Source organism: Xiphophorus couchianus, chromosome 3 (assembly GCF_001444195.1).
Source record: "Xiphophorus couchianus chromosome 3, X_couchianus-1.0, whole genome shotgun sequence".
NCBI classification, from domain to species: domain Eukaryota; kingdom Metazoa; phylum Chordata; class Actinopteri; order Cyprinodontiformes; family Poeciliidae; genus Xiphophorus; species Xiphophorus couchianus.
This window is the reverse complement of record NC_040230.1, coordinates 4,483,205-4,504,933: the sequence shown is the minus strand read 5'-3', so window position 1 is coordinate 4,504,933 and position 21,729 is coordinate 4,483,205. Positions and strand designations below refer to the sequence as shown.

Sequence of the window (21,729 nt, the reverse complement as noted above, 5' to 3'; positions counted from 1 at the left end):
AATCAACTTTAGACCAAAGGAAGAAAAACATCGAATGTGCTGTTTTTAAACCCTAGTATTTGATTACTTGTAGTAATACTCAAATTATATTATTTTTCAGATTTTTTTTCTCCATTCCCTTTATCGTCACATGATGGGGTAGCAAGCATACAGAGCAATCCCACACTGGTCGTTCTTGTTGCGTGCCATCCGAATGTAGCCCTGATCTCCAAACGAAGTTCCCCAGCTGGATGCAAAGAGTGAGAAAAAGCAGCAAACATAGTTAAATTATTTTCCATACATATGACTATGGCCTAATCCTGATCTAAAAAAGTATTTCCAAATGGTTCCATCTAAGTCAGCAATATTTATATAAGTATGTATTTTTGAATGTATCATTTTTACAACTTACTATAAAAAAATACATTACATCAAATTCTTCACTCTTCTTTGGAAATAATTTTTAAAAATGTTGGTTTCTTTTCCAACTGCCCTTGTTGGGACAAACATGATGAGCAAATATCTAAAATGAAATTACCATCATACACATATTTTAACCCACATTCCAAAAAGCTTGAGTCAAACTTTACCAAAATTGTTCTCAATTTGTCATGTTGTTTGTTTTTGCTATAGAATCTTCATTTATATGAACCTTAAGATCTCACCCTCTATGGTCAGATCTTGGCTACTGTTGTGTGTGTGGATTGCAACTTTCACTACTTTATTTTGCCATTGTAATGTAATGTTTTTTGTTTGTTTATTGCATTATATTTTTGTCACATGGAGCACTTCTAAAGAGAAGTAGTTTGTAGTGGATGTATGAACTTAGCTTAAATGTTTAGGTGGTTAACTGTGAACATTAATACATTTGAAACTTAGTGAAGAAACCTAGGACAGCTTTTAAGTTGTTGTAACTTCAGGACTGTCACAATGTCTCACCTGTTCTTTACCAGCCAATAATCTTGTCCATCCAGTGTGCCGTAGCCCACAGCCAAGACAGCATGGTTCACATTCTGGGTGCAGCTTGCGTCATCGTAAACTCCTAAATGAAAAAACAAACACACACAAAAAAAAATCATCTCTGTCATTTATTTTTTCAGGCAATTTGAAACTCTTATAGCTTAATTTTTTACAAGAAACGACTGCTAAAAAGTAAATGAATATTTATTTGTTTATAATAACCAAATCATGTAATGACATCCAATTTACCACTTCTGTAGAAAGCAAATCTGGGTCGCCTGGCATCAATTGCAACTGAAATGGGCCCAATAGTTGCAATTCCCTCCTTCAGAGCCTGTTCGTCCCCCTGGGATAGAAAGTTGTATTGGGAGCAGTTGGCTGCACGGGCTGCAGGGTTGTACTGGCATGCTTGGTCCTAAAATAACAGTTAAAAATTCACAAAAATATCATAAAAGAAGTAATATGAACACTGTACATTTTTACAGTTGCTTATAGGCTTCTTCTGAAGCACAGAAGAAGCAGATGTACTGTAATAGTACATCAGTTAGATTATACAATGATTGAAAGTGTATTTTCATATAAGTACTTCAATATGGAGTAACCAAAAATGGTTTAAGCCACCTTTCTGAATATGATTGATCACAGTGCTGTACTGTACATGCATACAAGCCTTTTTCACTTTAAAGAACCTTGATATATTCTTGCATGCTCCTTTAGTTTCAAATGCAAATTCCCAATGGATTTTCTATGAATTAGCTAGCTGGACATCGGTAAATATACGTAGACAACAACTTTGATGTATTTTTATTTATAAGGCTCTGTTAGGTAAACTCCCTGGTGTCTCAGTGATATTTCTCCATCAGCTCCAGTAGCAATAATTAGCCTGTCTCCCAGTGGTTGCTTTTCAATGTTCCCAGGAATTTGACAGATTTGAGCTAAACAGCCTTTTTCTACCACGTATCCGATCATGGGAAACTTTACAAAAACTTCTGAAACGTAAAACACCCATATCCATTAATAATTTCTATCATAACTTATGTGAAAGAAAAATGCTCTTTGTTGTTCTTTGGTCACTATGTTTAAATAGTTACACAGTTTTATGTTTAATTTTTAAATCTTTGTTTAACTTAGTTCTGATTTGTGTGCTTAGGATCTTGGCCAGGTTTCCCTTGTAAAGTGATCTAGAAGGGACTTCCTGGTTAAATTAAACTAGTATATTGATTTGCACTATTTTTCAAAGATAATTTATGTGCAACTAGGATATCAGTATCTACCCTACAAATATGAATGCACTTTTAACTAAAACTGCAGACAACAAATTAATTTTCCTATTTTATTGGTACCTTTGTTTGTAACAGTTATTAAAGGTAAAGTCCATCACATCATAACTGAGAGATGTAAAAATACATTTCATATGTGCTTTGTCAAATTGAGTTACTCACCTGTCCCATATATGGATACGATTGATCAGAGTCAATACCCTGGTTGTCAATGACATATTGGAAAGCCCGACTCATGAATCCTCCATTGCAGCCATGGTTGCCATATTTTGAGGAACAGTCCACAAGATTCTGAGGACTGAGGTCCACCAGCTTTTCTGTCTTCTTGGCCAACTGACCCTCCAGGGCCCCTGCAGCGCTGAAGGCCCAGCAGGAGCCACAAGCACCCTGGAGTCAAAAGAAGACAGAATTGAAGAGGTTGAAATGCAGGTGAGAATTTAAATCTCATCAGACTCACATGTGGTGGATATATCTGCTAAACTGGTTTTGATTATGATACAGCAAAAAAACTGATTTAGCAACACAGAACAGGAAGTATTCAGCAAAGGTGAACACAAACAATGACAATGCAAACTGAAACAAGTTTTTCAACAAGTCATAAAAGTACAAGTATACTTTGGGCTTTGTTTGTCTTGGCATCTGTATGGATTTTTTGTTGTTGTTATTTGGTAAATTTTTACCTGCATCTTTACACTTGTGACTAAGCCCTTCTCTCTCAAATCCAGTGTGTCTGGTACATCAGAGGCCCTTTCAAAGGGAGATGGCGCCCTCTGGAGGTCAGTAGGAGGAGTGAGTGTAGTATAAAACTGCATGATCTCCTCTGGACTCTGAGCAAGAAACAAAAAACTAATTTGAAAAGTCAAGATACAGCATAGCATAGGAATTTGTAATTAATTTGTAATCCTTAATTTTATTATATTAAGATTTAATATAAATTTTATTCTTCTATTAATGTAAAATGTAAAATGCTGCTTAGCCACTGTTTCAATCAAGAGCTCTTGTAAGCTGCTGACTGGGGGTTGAGCAACCTTGCAGGTCAATATAAAAAAATTGTTCACAAACAATTTCAGAAACAAAAGACATTATCTGCTTATTTGTTTAAATAAGCACAGCTGGGAAATATATGCAACACAATATTTATTACCAGTTAACGTATTAAGTGCTGGTTATAGTGGAAGGCTAAAGATATTTGCTGTAGTTTAAATTTTATTCAAACAAACCAAAAGATGCTAAACAAGCTACATCACTAGATTGCTATTTTTATTAAGCTACTTGCGGTAAGAGCTGGTCTTGGTTTCCTGTTTGCTCTTTACTGGAGATTCACATGTGGCGATTACTCAATGGAATGGCTTTGTGAACATTTAGTGCTTCATACTCAGAGTTTTAACAGACCTATACTTACATAACTATCTGAGCAATGCTTCACTTTGAGCTGAGAGTAAAACACCCAAGTTTTCTAAGCTACAATTAGTCTTCTTGTTCATATTAAGTTAATATATTTTACTTTTCTGGCTTAACGTAGGTCACCAAAAAAGCTTTGATTCCCAGAGACTTATATGGCTTCTTGTGATAATAATTAATTTAGGAGTCTTATTAAATACTGAAGAGTGATGTGGAAATAACAAGAAAAATCACCAGGTCTCCCATGAAATTCATGCTCAGGTCATAGGTGTGGATCCCCATTGAAGCCTCCAGGTTGTGCATAGAAATAAGCATCAGATTTTTCTCCCATAAAGTCCTGCGGTGCATATTCTCCTCCTAAATGATCAAACAAAAAGAGCAAAACGAGACAAACACAGTTTCAGTTATTAAAATTTGGGCTGACCAAAAGAAAGTTCCATAACAAAAGAAAGCTCCATAACATTTGCAGCCATTGTAAGTTAAACATTTTGACTATTCAGATTATTTATTCCTCATTTTGATCATTTTACAATGAAGCATTTTTTAAAACACAATGTCAGACTTATGAAGCCTTTGGTCTTGTGAAAACACAAATAGAGCATCTTTCGTTGTTTTGTGTCACCTTAGATTAAGACAAACACAACATTAGAATAGTCAAATCTGGAGTGAATAATTTTAAACTCGTTATAGAATCTTGATAGTAAATTAGAATCAGATCCTGAACAAGAAGCTTTGTTGCAGAATTGGCTTTGTCGGGAGTGAGTGTTTGTTTTGGTGTATGCAGGGAGGCAAATGAAGGAGAAAATCCAAAACATTGTATATGCAACAACCAGCATTGCCTACATATCTTGATTTGCATACCTCATTCTGATACTTCTTGCTGTGTGTCTTCTTCCACAGCTCCCAGTGGTTGTCCAGCATGCTGTCGAGCGAGACAACGGCTCCCACACACAGAAAGACGAGCAGCAGGCTCCCCAACATCAGACCTGCAAACACAGACAACAGGATGTCATCTGACCTTTGATAAGGCAGATGTAGGCTTTGCTATGCAAGAAAAGAAACATAGAACTAAGAAACACGCAAACATTTACTGTATAAAAACCAACATTTAAAGAATCAACTTTTCAGTCCTTTACAGAGGTTAACTACCTCTTTAAGCCTTCAAATTTAACAGAACAGACACTTTTATGGTCACATATAGCCAAGAACACACAAGGAAGAACAGCTTTTCGGGTTTCAGGCTGGTGTAGGAGGAAGTGGTTTTCAAAAGTAGGTGTTGTGCCTGTCACTGCCTTAAATAAGCAGTAACACTTATCAATTAAAAAGTCATATAACATTCCGGTTGAAACACCTTCCAGGTGAAACTGCATGCTTCAGTTAATTCTAAATGCCATATGTCCTATTGTCAAGTTTGCTCCTGAATGTCGGACTACTTACAGTGATAACTAGAAAAAAAGATCTAATTAAAACTGCAACGTTAGAAATTATGAAATTCTTTTGACTTCTGGTGGTTTTAAAGGTGTGTTCACAAAAGAGGATTTCTGAAAGAGACTTCCTGTTTAGGACACATCAAGCAGTTACCAAACAGTGGTTCTGTTAGGTAACAGCAACAACTGCACATAGAAATCTTTATCATGCTACACTTTTATTTAGAAAAAAAAAAAAAAAAAATCTATATTTCCTTGCAGAAAATAAACAACATTTATGTGTTTTAATGATATTTTGTGGAAATATCTGTTACGTGTGTTTGGATGACTCGCAACACTTGCAACACTTGCTTTTGCACAGAAGGGATAAAGGAAATTATGTATTTTTGAGAAGATATCAATTTGATACATTGTTCTTGTTCACCAATATATTTTGGGACAAAAAAAGCACTAAGTTCACATTTTTCTTTATATATATATATATATATATGTTTTTTTATTGCCTCTTTATTATACACCGAAAAAATAGAATAGTGCTCCAACTTAACAAAAATGTATTAATTTGCTACATGTAATTGAATGAAGTTTGTGAAAGTTTATTAATCTACATTGTTTAACATGGCAACGTAATAAACTTAATATATTTACTTGGATAAACTTAATTAGATTACTTGTAACAAATGAACTGATTTTTTAAATTGGGTCACATGATCTTTCAGTGTCAGTGAACTGAATAAACATCTAAAATTTTTGATGGAGAAAGCAAATTTTAATCCTACAGAAAAATAAGAAATTATAAAACCTTCCTAATTCATGCATCAAAGCATTGTATGTCTGATTTCTGTTGATTGATGCATTACCTAGTACCTGTCTTGTTATATATTGATTTCAGTCAGTAATTCAGTTTCATTGTTACACGTTTGGCTCGAACATTTTGACCAGTCACATTTTCCTCAGTACTTCCTCTGTATGTGCACTTGTCTGTGTTCAGTATGTGGGTGTGAAAGAACTTCAATATTCAGCAAGTATCGCTTCTCCAAAAATTAATGTGGTTAAAAAAACTGCACAAATGAGGTAACAGTTTGATCTTGTGACTAGAAACTAATGAGCTGCCAGGAAAAAACAAAGATGGCAATAGACATCAGTGTGACTTGTTCTCGCATCTAAGGCTTTGTTATGCTTTCGTCTTCCACCTGCTAAAGTGAGTGACGAATGATAAAACTGATTTCTTTTGGAAAAGAGAAAATATAGTGGATATTTTATATGCTAAATCCTTAACAAAATATCTACAATAAAATAACTTTTTTAAACTACACCTGCGCTCAGGTAAGATTTAAAATAAAATACCAAGGGCAATGTTAGAGAATTACAGAATTAAAGTGAAATTTAATGTCCGTGTACTTTAGACAAACGACGTTAAAATGTCTTCACGCCCGAACACAAAAGAAGCTTCTGTTAAGCACCCAAAATCGAAAGTAAAGGCAGGGGCTGTCAAGAGTAGGTATCCAGTGTCTTAGGTTACTTGATAATAACATAATTTACAGCAATTAAGCGATTAAAACGGTATTGACTGACCTTTCTGATCCGGATACATGGCTGATTCTGTACTGAACTTCCTCACACTGTATTTTCCTGCTTGGTTTTTATGCAGAAAATGTCACATGATCTGTCGCAGTTCTTCCTCTTTCGAAACAGAAAGCTGCGCAACAACGTAAGTATAGACCAAATCTAACAACCCCATAACTAAACTGAAGGAAAAAAAAGACTCTAATATGGCAGAGCTGGAAAAAAAACAGGTGCAATTCTAACAAAACTTACATTTAGTCATTTTTAATAAATCAGGTTCGTATGTCAGATTAAAAGCACATTTTAATAATGACCTTTGAACATGTCTTATACATGTTTTTCATGTAAACCATTTCTGTTTTAAAAATATTTTCTTATAATTAATCTGATGTACTATTCTTATAGTTATTGCACTTTAGTTTCATTGACTGTAAGCAGAAAAACATCACAACAGCCTTGAAAACAGAAATAAGTGTGCAGTTAATCTATATAATGTATTATGTTTAGTAACATTCAGTGCACATTTTTTTAGTAAGTAAAATGTTTTTTTCTATAAAATCTCTGGTCTACATTAAAGAATTCAATTTTTTTCAGTATATCATGGTATTTGTGTCAAATCATATTCACCCTTAGAGAAAACATGCTTCCAAGTCTTTCCTCCTTGTTCTTCACTTATGATTTGTTCCAAGCAGTCACACCTTCTTATAATGTTTTAAAGTGGCTTTTTAGACAATCTGCTGTTTAATGGTTACAAAATACTGTAGAAATTTTATTAGGAAACTTTGCAAGAGCAGTTTGCACACATGGAATTAGCTAAAGTATTTCTGGACAGGTGCAGAAGTCTCGTTGAAAGTTATTTGGAAATTAATTGTAATGATTGCACTTATAAATTTACCCTGAGTGTCATGAAAGGGACTTGTACATAAAAATGATTGTTATTAAAGGTTATGCAACAAAGTATTAAGTTACATGTGCCATTATTTTTGCCCTGCTTTATTAGTCATTTTTTTAAGTGATTCTGTTGAACAACAATGTTTGAATTTTATTGGTGCAGAGTTGGAAATAAAACTTTTTTCAGTTTCAGGTTATTTTTGTGACTATTGTAAGTTTGTTGGTCATTAACAGAGAAATATTAACAATTTTTATCCTCGTGTGTAATTATTTTTTTTTAGAATTGCTTTGGAGTACCTATGATTGTTATGTTTGGTTATATTATGTTTTTCTTCTCCATTTAGTTTTTTTCTAAATCTAAAAACACAATAAACATTTTGTTGCAACAACAAAAGGTCAAGAAGGTCTCTAAAAATGCTCTGAAGGGCAGCAAACACTTTTTGATTATCCATCCAACATTCAGCTCCAACTGGAGCGGTCTCTGGACCAAAGTGTGGAGGTCAAGTTGAAAATTTGACCTCAAAGAGTTATGGATGAGAGGTCAAGAGTTCACAGTGGTTCCTGGAGGTCAGTGACAGGGTGAACTATGAGGAGGAATCCATTAAAGGGTCTTGAACATCGCAGAGTTTCAGAATACATTTTTGAATCACAAATGCTATTAGTTTTCAACACATTCATGAGCCACACTTTATTGTAACTTTTTAAAACAATGTTCTGTTATTTCTATTATGGTATTGTTTTTTGGTCAGAATATTTGAAAGAAAAGTTTTATACAGTCCACTAGAATTTAATGTGCAAGTTAATCTGCAAAACACAATGTTTTGGTGACAAAGACGGCAAGTTACAGTACAATAACAAACTATGTTTATAAAAATGTTCTGTTGTTGGAGTATTTTGAAGATAAATATGGTTAGAAGAGGTCAAAGTTTTAACTATTATCTTCATTAATGTTAATAGTTTTTTTATGCACAAATATATTACTACAGTAGGCCCAGTAAGACATTTATAAGACATTCTTGCTTTTGTACTGGCTGCCTGGTAGGTAGCAGTGTATGGATACATTGACATGCAATGATTGCTATACTAGAGTCCTTGTACTTCTAAGAACAATATGGTCAGAGTAATGATATGAGTTCTTGTTTGAAGCCAGCGATGCATGATGTCTGCTTTCACCAATTGTAATTTTGCTCCATACATAAAATTCCATATTTATAATGTCAGCAAATATGTTTCACATTTTTGTTTATTGGTGGTGTTTGACTTATTTTGTTGCATACGGGAGACTGCTTCATGCAAATAATAATAATATCATATTCTGGAAACAATGCAACATCTATAAGCATTTTATGCCTACAAACTGCAACTCAGGACTTTGTCAATTTGTAAACAAAATGTGAAAGATTCTGAGGAAGCTCTGTACAAAGAGAACTTGTTTTTGGTCGCTGTGCCAAGCAGGATGTTGCATATTAGGTCAAAACTGATGCAATACTCCAAGTTCCATAGAGAATTGAAACTTTTGTTGATGAATCAGCCAGTTATTTGATTTTTGATTTTCTCAGATTGGTTCATTTGTTTTCAGATTATTTATCATGGATACATTGAAAATAGATAAGAATTCCTTTCAAAGAATTCCTTTTCTGTTTACATCCTCCCAAATCTGTATTTATAGAGCTGAATACAGGAACCTTTTTTTTCTCTTTATTTGGCTTCAGGGTTTAGCATGATAAAGTTTAGTTAACCTAAAATGGGTCGGTTTTGTTTGGTAATTTGTGGATTATGTAAAAAATGGGAGTTTGGGGTTGAGCCAAAAAAGAAAGAGAATAAATTAACATGATTTCAGTTTCAAATTTAAAATTTTATTCATCTTAATAGAAAACAACAGCTTGCATTTGAATTATTAGTAAAAGTGCTTGAACAAAACACAGGATCACGAGAAAAAAAGAACATTTATAGGAACTGACTCTCCAACCACAGGAAGGGAGGAACTTACATTGCCAGCAATGTTTTCATGTCCTGTCTTGTTTTCACACAATGAATCAGAAAAACTCTGCAGTGCAAACAAGTTGATATTTTCGTTGTAGTGGTGTTTCAAAGTCCATGTAAGTTTTCCTTGTCCTCCCTTCTTTTCACCAGTCTTTTGTTCACATAATGGGGTAGCTGGCAAGGTTGGCGATGCCGCACAGGTTGCCACGGTTGCGTGCCATCAGGACGTAACCCTTTTTCCCCCAGGTCTCTCCCCAGCTGTGGTGACAACATAAAGAACAGCACATGTTGAAGATCACCAGGGGTGAAGCAGCGTTTCAGTTTATCAGTTTGTCAGAAGAAAACATCAGCTGTCAGGCATCAAATCAGCAGCAGAGCAGCAAACAATGCTGCTTTCATTTAGTTGACACCAAGAGCCACCTGATGCCTTCCAGAAAGCTGAGGAGCCCCACCTGTTCTTGACGATCCAGTACTTCTTTCCTCTGGTGTTCACACCGTAGCCAACTGCAAGCACGGCGTGATTGATGTCCTCTTTGTTGCAGTTGGGGTCGTGGTAAATGCCTGATAATGTCACAGATGAGAGACACACAACCTTGAGCTGAAAGTCCATAAAACTTTGCAGTTTCTAAATATGTATATTTAATTTCTCTCTTAATTTGCAAGATATAAAATATTCCAGTTTTCTCCCTCTCATAAATCAATTATCTACATCAGCGAGACTACATTTAAAGACTCCAAATTTCAAGAAAACAAGTATGAATTTAGCTTAAAAATACTTAAATTAGGTTTTAATAAAATTAATATTTTCTCAAGTAATTACAGACTTCAAAAGACCTGATTTCAGGAGTCTTATTGCTATACTGCTAGTTAAAAAACGCCTAGTCAGCAGTAGGCACTACGAAGGATTCTAAGTAGCTTCAGGTAAAATGTGGAATAAATTTTCACCATGAAGGAATATAAAGCATAAACTTTAAAATCCACATTTCACACTGATTCAAGTGTGAAAAAAAGAAAGTCTACCTGTTGGTTTTGCGTTTCTTTACTTAAAGCTTTTATTGAAGTCATGTAAAGATGTAATCTGTCACTGACCTCGTTGGTAGAACTGGAAGGATGACTGTGTGGCATCGATGCCCACAGACACTGGGCCCACTTTGAAGAGAGCAACTGCCAGCGCATTCTCATCACCTTTTGGCACCTCCTTGTAGCCTTTGCACTGGGCTGCCATGCCAGATGAGTTATAACGGCAAGGCTGATCCTACAGACACAACAAAAGATGAAAAAGTCAGAACAGTTTTGGTGGAATTTAAAAAATTTAACAAAGAAGCTAAAAAAAAAAGAAAAACTTGAATGGAATAAAATGTATTCCTGATGATTTTGACCTTGTGACATTACATTCAAATGCCCATCTCACATTACCTGACTGATCACATTCCCACAGTTGAAACAATGAACTTTCTCAGAAACAGAAGAGGAAACATTCGTTTATTTTGCGGGAAAGTTTCTACCTCGTCACTTCTGCTGAGTCACATTTTGATCATACTTTAGCTCGTGTTTTACAGAAAAAATGTCTACTTTCTTTATTGATGACATTGTGACACGTGAGGTGATCAACACGCCATGTCTGACAGACAAAAGGAGAACTGGTGATTTTTTACAGTTTCATGCTGTGTTTGAAGCTAACACCTAGAAGCTCTCATAATTCTTTCCCTTTTTGTTGAACCATTCAAAACCGCAAAATTAAGGGTTTCAAAAACTAAAATAAAAATGAGTCAAGTGAGGTTTTCAACCTCATTTCCATCCAAAGGTTGCTCATAGGCCCTCAGGGATTTAGTAGATGTATGGAAAAAATCTGAATCTCACTCCACTTTTACAACAAACACATAAAGACTATACAAAAGATAAAGCTTTAATAAATGAGTTTCTCACCTGTCCGACATATGGGTAGACTTCCTCCGAGTCAATACCTCCATTCTCCTGCACATAGCTGAAGGCGTTGGTCATGTATCCACCTCCACAGCCGTCGTTTTCCTTGACGCAGTCCACCAGGTTCTGAGGGCTGAGGTCGATGAGCTTACCCGTCTTCTTGGCCAGCTGGCCCTCAAGCGCCCCGGCAGAACTGAAGGCCCAGCAGGAGCCGCAGGAACCCTGTCAGGAAGGACATAACCGAGAGCTCAAGGTTAAATTAGTGCTGTAGAAGTAGTTATACCGTCTACTGTTCAGAGTAATATTATTTAGCAATAACAACGAGCAAATTTAAAAATTCAAAAACCTTATTATTGTAAAGTCAGCTGACTCAAACACTTCCAGTGCAAGAAATGTTTTAGAAAGTAGTGGTTGCATTACACTGTCTGAACGCTGGAGGGCAGAGTTTGTTAAGAATAAATTTGACTTCAGACGGATTAGAGACTTAATGAGAATTGTTTCTGTGGTATCATTTGGGATTCATTAAGTGCATGCCTGTGGTACGTATCTAACAGTTAAACAGATTTAAGAATACACTTTAAGGTTCGAACTCAAAATTTTGAGAAACGAATGCTTAACCCAGGCAACTAAAAACTCAAAGGAATAATGCTGTTTCAAGTGACTCCACCACAAAATTGTAAATTTCCACTAATTATTTGACCATGAATTTTTAAACAGCTTCTCCTCCACACATAGATCTTTATAACAAGCTAGTGCTCTCTGTAAAAGATTTACAAATGTGCAACCATATTAATTTAGAGCCCTGATCATCTATTTGATCTCGGCGAAAATTAAAATTGATTACAATCAAACAAAACATTAGGGCATAATAACCGAGTAGCATAAAATCTCCTGGGGGTGAGACATCAGCAGAGCTGTTAGTATGCAGAGACTGCTGCCACGATGTTGAATAATTCATGAATAACAGGAAGAAAAGGAGACACTTAGATCAACCTATTTATGTCGTTTCTGCAGGTATGAAACTCAACCACAAGGGGGCGATACAATAATGACATTTTTTCAGTAAGACTCTTAGATGAGAAACTATTGAAATGAGTTATATCCTACAAATTAAGGCGGATATGTTTGAACCAAAACAGCAAATTAATAAAAAGCAGATACCAAAAATAATCTTAAAGTGAAATATTAAGTTCTTTATTTCCCCTAACAATAAACAAGAAAGGAGATTCATAAGTTTGTCATTTTTGTAATTTTGACATCTCTATGTGTGAATTAAAATTCAGTACTGCAGAGATGAAGGATGAGACATGACCTATACATTTCATAGATTTTTAAATAATTAAGTTGAAAATTTAGCATCATTTTAAGCAAACAAAATTTCATCCCCGAGGAATTTTGTAATCTATAAGCATCAAAGAGAAAATGTTCAGCCAGCTGTGGGCTCAGCGTGTCTCTACCAGCTCCGATGTTCATTAGATAACATGACATTGTTCTGAAGCTGATCTGCCTATTAGCAGGAATCACAGATGTAAACCAGATTTCACTATGCTTAGTCCACTTCCTGTTCTGCGGGACAACAGTTTGCATAAATAACCCCAGAGTGTTCAATTCTCTCATGATGACTAATTACATTTTATAATCACAGCCTGGTCTTTGTTTCTGAAATCCATTAGCAGTGAACACAGGCTTTTTTCCGTTACGTGACTGGGCTCTTACTGCAATAATTGCTTTATCCATTATGTTTAGAGTAAATGAAGCTTATATTTTGAAAAATGTATTTCCAGGTATTTCTGAGGGCATTAAGTATTCTCTTCACTTTCACATCAATTTCAGTATTTCAAAGCTGAAAAGCTGCTGTTCTCTAGACGTCATTGTAGCCTGCTGATTGATGTTGTTTTTAATGTTCAGAGCTTTTTCATTGTCAAGCAACATCTGTCCCATTTCCATTATTATTTTCTCTACATTTAGTTACAAGTAATTATTTGAAGTCTTCTCACTTTGCATTTCTATTTTTTTAAAAGCAACCTCTTGAGTTCCCAGGTGATTAATCATTTGCAAAAATTGTGTTTCTTTCTTAACTTTCTTCCATGAAAAGCTTGGGAACTTTGTTCTCAATGCTTTTGAAACATTTGCATCATGTTTTATGTAAAAACATAGCCGTCATATTTTTTTTTTCATTTCAGATACCTAGAAACATGATGGTTGCTATGAAAGTCATGAAGCACTCACAAAGACGTAGTTTTCACCTTGAACATTGCTGTTTGGTGATTAATAATCAAACCTTTCTGTCTACAGTCTGCGTACCTGCTTTGCAAACATTTCTGCTTCCTCACATATCTTCAGCGTTTGATCACATGAAAGGTATGTGTTGTTATTCTTTTGGTGCTCACATGCTTTTTGTTGTTCATCATATTTACCAGAATGGCAGCTGTACTTCCCAGTTTTATATCTGTCTATGTTACGGCATTGCAGTATCTCTGCCAACTATTTAGTCAACCAACACCTTAACTTGGTTGCCTTTAGTGTCACGATCCACTTTAATTAAAACACCATGAATCTGTATTTCTTTCACAGTCTGACAAAAGATAAATGCATCCATTTGTGATTCAAGTGCATCTCCTTGACTATTGCTCTGCTCTACCATTTAAGCTTGTAGTAACTGAATATATTTCATTTTGATCATTGTTAGATTGGTTTATACTGTCATGATCAATGACAGAGATTAAGATTCATTTTCTCATGATGTGGAAACAGTGCCATAGTACTGATTTTCCTGCAGCAAGTTTAAGGAAAGTACCCCATCTTTATGAACAGGGCATCAGTCTCTTGTAGTTACGTAAAGCTAGACAGTGTGACTCTCCTCTGAAACTGTGAAGAACAGGGGAAAGGGACCTTATTTAAAGACTGAAGAAGCTTAGAGTTGGATCTTAGCATTTACCCTTCCACCCAGCAGATTGGTCAAAATGTTCCATTTTACATTAGATTTTTCTCATGGCTTACTTAAGCTTAAGACTAATAAAATGTAAAGGCAAAAGCCATAGGTCCCCTCAAAGTGAATGCAAACATATCTTGTAACTTCACAGGTCAAAGGTCCTCAGATGAAATCCAAGTTAGACCTTTTTAATATTCAGATGTTTTCTTTATTTTGACTAGGTTTTTTATTGATGGATAAAGACATTATCATGAGAATGTTGCTCCACTTTGTCCAAGTGAAGAAAGTGAAGAAAGAGCAAAGTAAGCTCTTAATTTCCCCGCCTGTTCTCTTAATGTCCAAGGATATCCATACAAAAGGTAATTAATGACCACAAATAATCCTAAAATTTAAAATTATATGGATTTATGCATTGGTCCTATAATTAGTGAACAGTGCAGGGTGCCCAATCACAGCTGGAACATGCTCAAATAATATTATCCATTTATAAAAAGCAGAGCAATGATGGACTCTTTCTGCAAAATGCCATATTTCCATATTTAGTTCCTTTTATGTTTAATGAGCAATCTTTTGTAGCTTTAAATATTTACTCAGATAGACTCTTCATGGTCCTTAAAACACAGCAAGTGGAGTGCTTTTTGGAAATAACTTCCAAAATGAAGAAGTTGGTCTGAAAGAGAATCGTTTTTTTTGGTTTGTTTTCTGACCTGATTTTTAACCGGGGTCACCATGCCCTTCTTACGGTAGTCGACAGATTTGGGAAGCTTGGACACGGACTCATCAAATGCCATGGTGAAGCTACGCTCATGATCCATGGGCACCAGTAGGCCAGTCATTTTCTCCGCCACTTCCTCAGATGTCTGCAGGAACACAAAAATGCCTAATAGTTACATTGTTCATGTTTCAAAGATAAAAGTGCTACAGATGACAATCAAAGAGTGTCTCTCAAAGAGTAAGTTTTTATAACCAGGGAAAGAAAGGTTGAGTTGATCAGATTCAATCATTTTACTGTCTCATCTCAACAATAAATGGTTTCTCTGTTTCTTGAAAGAATATATAATAAGAAAAATGTTGAAGTACTTAAACCTAATAATAGCAGAGGGATTCATTTTAAGATTTATGACAAGGACAAGTGAACAGAGATATCAGAGACAGAGGAACAGATTCAGCAAGGTGACAGAGGATGAAAAGGAATTTATGAAGAGATGGCTTAACACAGGTTACCATGAAATGAAATGTCATTTTTTCTCAACACCAATGTCGAAACAAGATAAAGCACAAGAGTGTGTAAGGGAAATTAAAAGGAAAAAAAGAACAGCATGGGGGATATTATGTGATTTCTGGTTTTGTATTTGGCTGTCACAACGCACAGCTGGTTACTTGGTATTCAGTGATTATGTTTTCCCTTCATTCCTATCAGTTTTATGCTGAGATTTCAGCCCAGCTCGGTCTAAAAACAGGCAGGAGGAGGGAACACAGCCATCTGTTGAGCTCCTTCATTTAATTCAATGTCTTCTGGTCAAAATGAAAATTTGAAGGCATCATTCATTTACAGCCACCTGTTTAAACAAGAACATAAATGAGTCCTTAATCTAGAATTTGGATGTACACAATTTGCCTCCAACAAATGAGTCCAAAGTCTGGCATGCTGCAGTTAATGAACTCTGCTTTCCAATTAGTTTTTTATTAACAACATGTAGTAGCAGGAAGACTGTTGTGTACAGGCATGGCATCGCCTATGGAAGATTTCAGACAGCTTAGCATTTGCTACAACAAAGAGGGGGTAGGCCAAAATATTGACAGTAGGATATGGTGTATAGAAAAAGAAATGCTGAAGAACTAATGTTTGAAATATTTACCATAATTTAATGGCTTCAAGTAAAAAGAATCTATGATTAGTCCAACAGTTTCATTAAATTGGCTAATAATTAATTAGCCACTTGAAGGTACTCATATAATGAGTTTAGATCGCTGAAGTTTCAACCCATGATGGTGAGGTGGTCATTAGGGGAAAAAAATAGACAGTGACATCACTGCAGAAGTAACAGGAAACTGTAGTTTCTTTTACTCTTTATCCCAATGTACATACTTAGATTGAAGCCCCATGCACTTCTTAGATGTGTCAGCATACATGGCAAATTAAGTAGCAGTGTTTCAGCAGATTAAGAAAATACTGATATTATTATATTTGCTTTTGTAAAACCTGAAGAACTATCTTGATTATATTTTATCCCATCAGTGAAAGCCATGTAAGTAAAACCAAAACATTTACAGACATCATGAAGTTTTCATGTTAACTTCTTTTTAATCGAATAAAGAATATAATCAGTAGGTTGCATCTAGAGTGTGGCAGGTCTATTGTAATGGACTGAGTCTAAAATGTGGTGGATAAAAAAGAATGTGTTCTAACAATAACAGGAACACTAAAAGTCATAGAATGGTTGGAAAGACAGTTCTGGATTAAAAAAAATACAGACAGTGGTGCATCACATATGACCACAAAAAGGAGAAAAGAAGAATAGATATGTGTGTTTTTCTAATAAAACACTGGAACAAAAAATATATACAATTTATTGAGATGTGCATGTGTAATGCACTTTAACCTAACCCTACACAGATGGAGAAGGAAGCATTAGCATACCATGTCTCCCAGGTGGTTCATCCCCAGCTCGTAGGAGTGCATGCCCAGTGCTGCTTCTTGGTTGTGAGCCTCAATCATTCGCATATTCTTCTCCCAGATGACTCTGCGGATCCCTTCTTCATCCTGAGTCAAACAAAGACAGCTTTCAGGTCCTGATGTCAGTTCAAAAGGCACAACTGCACTCATCCTCTGCAGCCTTTTAAAGAATCATTTTCTCCTGAGTTCTTAGTTTTTCAAGCATTATTATAAGACATTTTTAAAATGCTTATGTTTCACCAACTAATTACATTTTAGTGTGAACTTTCACATTTGAAAATAGTTTATTTAAGCTTTAGTGTTAAAATCAGTAGGCAGTGGAAAACCAGAATCAAAAATTTTATTCTTTAGTAGTAAAGAAAAATGTAGGAAAGCAAGTTAAGTTATCAAGGACTAAATCACAATGGATGTTGAATACATATTCCCATTTTTCAGGCTTAAATAGCAACTAACTTATAACACCTGCAGGCTGTGAATCCATTACTTGGTGACTGCATAAAACCAGCAACCAGGCTGTGTATGGGAGAGAGCTGTTCTGTGAAATGCTTACCTACATACGGCGAGCGCTCTTTGTCATTGCTACGTATGGAAAAGGTAACAGAAAGAACACTTTACGTTTTGTTTAGAACAATGTATGTTAAAAAAAAAAAAAAAAATATATATATATATATATATATATATATATATATATATATATATATATATATACACATTTCTAACTCTTCTTCAACTCTTGCAAGTAAGAGCCAATTAATTTTGCTCCATACAGATGTATTTCCTTAGGAGTAAAAAAAGGATAGTGCAAAAAATGATAGAAGAAAAAAGAAAAAAAACAATTACATTTGTTATTTCCCATCTGTATAAAGACCTGACAGCTGATGCAAACCAATCTGGGCAAACAGGGCAAATTTCATTATAATTAGCACGCTGATAAGAAGAAAAAAGCTTGGTGTATTGTAGCCTAATTACATTAATTAGGACAATTTAACCCGTGTTATTTTCCCAGTAATTTTCTTTTAAACAGTTGTTTTAATCAGAATTAGGCACTTTATTATGTCAAAACACAATATTTGCATTTAGCCATATGTCTGAGGGACAGAATTTAGCCAACAGGCTTTGGGCTGTGGTGCAGCTGCTAAACATCACCTTTATCTCTGCTTAGGGATTTTTGAAAGGTGATGATGAGGAATTGGAGACACTGACTGAGAAGCAAACTCACCAGTTAAGCTGTTGGGTTTTCACCAACCTCTCTGACTCTTGTTTGTGAGGAAAATGGGCAACAAACACGCTGGTGCAGCCCAATGAAATTCATTTTTTATGACTTTATTCAACTACTTAATGTGGTATGCTTTAATGTGGAGACCAGACTTGCTTCAGGGAATATCAATCCTGTAGGAACAGTTTGAACAAACTGTAGAGGTAAAGAACTGATCTTGAGGATGTTTTCAAGGAATGCAAATTAAAAACATTAAAGATTAATCTGTCTACTACATAAAATATCATCTGTGTCTGCACAACATCAGTTAAAGTTGTATAAAAGCCATGCTCATATTCTGTATAGAAAAACAAGACTGAGTGGCATAGTAAACATGCATCTTCACACTCATCTTCACACAGTGTAGATGCTAACACACTCTACAGAGAGCTGACCTTTAGCTGGAGGTGAAGCGCAAACAGGGATGACAGATGCTCTGCAAGCACTGACGAAATAAATTTGGAGTCAGCTCTGGTTTAACACCAAATAACTCATATTCTCTTTTATCTTCACTGCCAAGAACTTAAAAATGTTTTTTTTTTTTTTAAATCAATGTGGCAGAGGAGTGAAAATTTAGCAGAAGAGACAAATTTTAAAAAATAGGGGGGCATAAAATAAGTCAGGGGTGATGGAGGTTTCCTCTGCTGGGAATTTCTGACTCTTGCTCTTATGCTTCACCATCAGAGTCAAGATGACCCAAATTAATAAAAGCTATTCAGTAAATGGGCTAATTGGATTTTCCCTCATGATTTCAGCTGATGGGAGAATGATTATTATGAATATAACAATGATTGGGATTTTTATCTGACAAAGATGACACATTTTACTAACTTGTTTCTTGTCTTTTATCATTCTCTAAGTCATTTCTGAATGCAATGGTCAGAATAAAAAAAACAAAAAACGATCAGTATAGTCAATTCTCACTCTGCATGTCCTCTTTTATTTCTGCTTCTTTTTGTCTCAAACACACTGGTCTTTTATTTCTCATTTCCCCAGAAGACTTTATTTTTTCTTTCAGGTCTTACAACCAGGAGTTGTTATCTACCCCATTTAAACCCCACACAAGTCAGTTACTGTTAGCAAACAAAGGTGTCCTGTGGTGAATAAGCATTTTCTATTACAACTGCTTTATAAATACTGCAATCCACATGACTAGCCTGAGAGAAAAACTTGATTGTGTTGTCAACAGTAAAAGGTTAATAATGATTTTAATATAATAAATTATATTTTTGGTAATACAAGGACCCAAGAGGGGTGCAAGGGGCTGCTCATGCCATCACCCACAAGATGATGTGGGTGATCTGGGATGTTGCCCATGTCACCCATATCAGAAACTGCCACAGGCTTCAGTGGCAGATAAGTATTGTGTGATACGGAGTTTGTTTTAGCAGTCACTCACCAAACCATTGTACTCTCTCTGATGTGTAGTCTTCCATTGCTCCCACTGAGCTTCCAGAAAGGCTTCATCCATGTGGCTCAGTGCTGAGACAGCCAGCAGCAACGCACACACACACGACAACATCCTGAAAGTTAAAAAAAAAATAATAATAATAATAATCACACCCAGATTTAATACCCAAATGCTTTTTGGTCAGTTGGTATTATTTTTATCCCATTATTTGGCAATAAATGTATTTGCAATTATAATTAACTTAATTCATTGCATCAGTGAAGAACGGTAACTATTTGAGTAAAAAAAGAAGCCCCCAACCATCACCTGGCTCTTATCCAAACTTTTTTCTGGTTCCAATTTCCGTGTTTCTGTCATGTGCTGATGACTAAAGAGCGAACAATGTGCATACACTTTTTTTTCTGTTAGGAAAACTTTATACAAGCTGTGGGTGAAAGCAGCCTGAGGTTTGCTTCAAGTAAGAAGACAGGTAACTTTAAAAGAAAAAACAACATTCTCTCTCTGATTCTATATTGTATAGTTACAACAAAAGGACAAAAGATCCAAGTCATGATGTGAAGAAAAGCTTGTTATTTCACCAAGATATATTTATCTTAAAGACTTCGCAGCCCTTCCAACTCTCTGCTTTCACTTCATCAAGTCTCTTTTTATGAAACTGTGCATCTAATCTGCATTTGTTCACAGTTTCCAGTTAAAGGCCAATGACTTTCTGGGGTTTTCATTCTAAACAGCAGGAACCAGCTTGTTTCCTTTTGTTTTGAAGAAGTGCATGGCTTTGCATCGTTTGCTTCCTACACACATTGATTATATATGCAGAGCTATAGCTTCACCTTTATGGTGATCTGTTAAAGAGCTTCGCCTAAAAAGCAAATGTGCATTTAATTACCTGTGTGGGCGCTGTGTTTCTGCATGAGTCACACAGATAGTCCTCTTGAGGGTTCTTTTATGTTGTAGAAATTAACTTATTTCACATGGATTATTTATATAGTGAAATATACAGTGTTTAGCCGCAATTGAGAGAACTAAGTTTAGCTTCATTTCACACCAGAGCTTGTTTTATTACACCAGCCGGTCAGCTTTTAGTAGGTTACAAAACATCTGTGCTTTCAGATTGCTTAAAGCCTTTTCTGACACGAGCCCTGCTCAACACAAAGGCTTAACAAAAGTAAACGTGCATGATAAGCAGACTTACCTCGGGCTCAGAAGTTTGAAAAGTTTCGAGAAGTCTTCTAGGTGTGAAGTTCTGTGCCTGTGTTGCTAAAGTAGGTCAGTGTGCGAGTTTATATTGGCAGGATTTTAAGGAAGTAAAATGGGAACTCCATGTATGGGGAGGAGTTTTTTCTCTGTTTTTCCGTACAGGGAAGCTACATCTGGTTTTCCTGAAAAAGCAGGATGATGTCAAGTGTCAAGTTACACAGGAATGTCCAAAACTTTACACAGACGACTGAAGTGCTGCAAATTCTGTGCTGCTGCATGAAAAAAATAATGAATACCATTAAATTACATTAATATTAATTATCTTTATCTTAATGAGAACATATAATTAGGGAATTTGTGACTACAAAGGGAAATAATCTAACTGATTGAGGAAATGGGTCAGATCTTGTAAGTATTTTGAGCGTGTAATAAAATATAATTTATTCTTGTGGCTTTTATAACAAGTTCCACATACAGTCTTTCAAGTACTATCATATAGACAAAAAGAATCACAAAAGGACTCCATTTTTTTTTCCCATTTTGAGTCAGAAGTTCAAATTTCAAAGCTTCTGGTTATAAAATTAACTGAAATGTGTCAGAACTCAGTGGGAAAGTTGAAGGTTCTCACTAAACCCGACACATCAAATATACTGTCCAAACTCCTGAGGCGCATGTTACTACACTGAAAGTACTATAACTTGTACTGCTGACAGCTGTTACCCTGCGATAATTATGCGAGGTGAATTTAGAAGGATGACATTTTTTTGTTTGTTTCAAATTTTATCGTAGAGTAGTTCAGAGAATGAACAAATTTACTATGCTAAAAAAATCTGCATCATTTCAGACT

The 21,729-nt window shown here is 35.4% G+C and overlaps 2 protein-coding genes across 3 annotated transcripts; both read right to left on the bottom strand.

The window, feature by feature from the left end:
- Positions 1-62: 62 nt before the first annotated feature.
- Positions 63-6,763, bottom strand: LOC114142240 (cathepsin S-like). Its single transcript, XM_028013391.1, has 8 exons — positions 6,623-6,763; positions 4,482-4,606; positions 3,855-3,977; positions 2,900-3,046; positions 2,382-2,606; positions 1,189-1,354; positions 919-1,021; positions 63-226 (listed from the first exon to the last, which is right to left on the bottom strand). The coding sequence occupies exons 1-8, from the start codon at positions 6,639-6,641 to the stop codon at positions 127-129; spliced, it is 1,008 nt and encodes a 335-aa protein (XP_027869192.1). The 5' UTR covers positions 6,642-6,763; the 3' UTR covers positions 63-126.
- A 2,575-nt stretch (positions 6,764-9,338) lies between these two features.
- ctsk (cathepsin K) lies at positions 9,339-21,031 on the bottom strand. Of its 2 annotated transcripts, XM_028013453.1 has the most exons (8): positions 20,878-21,031; positions 19,674-19,797; positions 16,984-17,106; positions 15,050-15,202; positions 11,414-11,632; positions 10,577-10,742; positions 9,940-10,048; positions 9,646-9,745 (listed from the first exon to the last, which is right to left on the bottom strand). In XM_028013453.1, exons 2-8 carry the CDS (start codon positions 19,794-19,796, stop codon positions 9,646-9,648), a joined length of 993 nt encoding a protein of 330 aa, XP_027869254.1. In that variant the 5' UTR covers position 19,797; positions 20,878-21,031. The 2 variants fall into 2 exon arrangements, with proteins under 2 accessions (XP_027869253.1, XP_027869254.1); XM_028013452.1 differs by lacking the exon at positions 20,878-21,031 and having other exon boundaries at positions 9,339-9,745; positions 19,674-19,796.
- Positions 21,032-21,729: the final 698 nt, after the last annotated feature.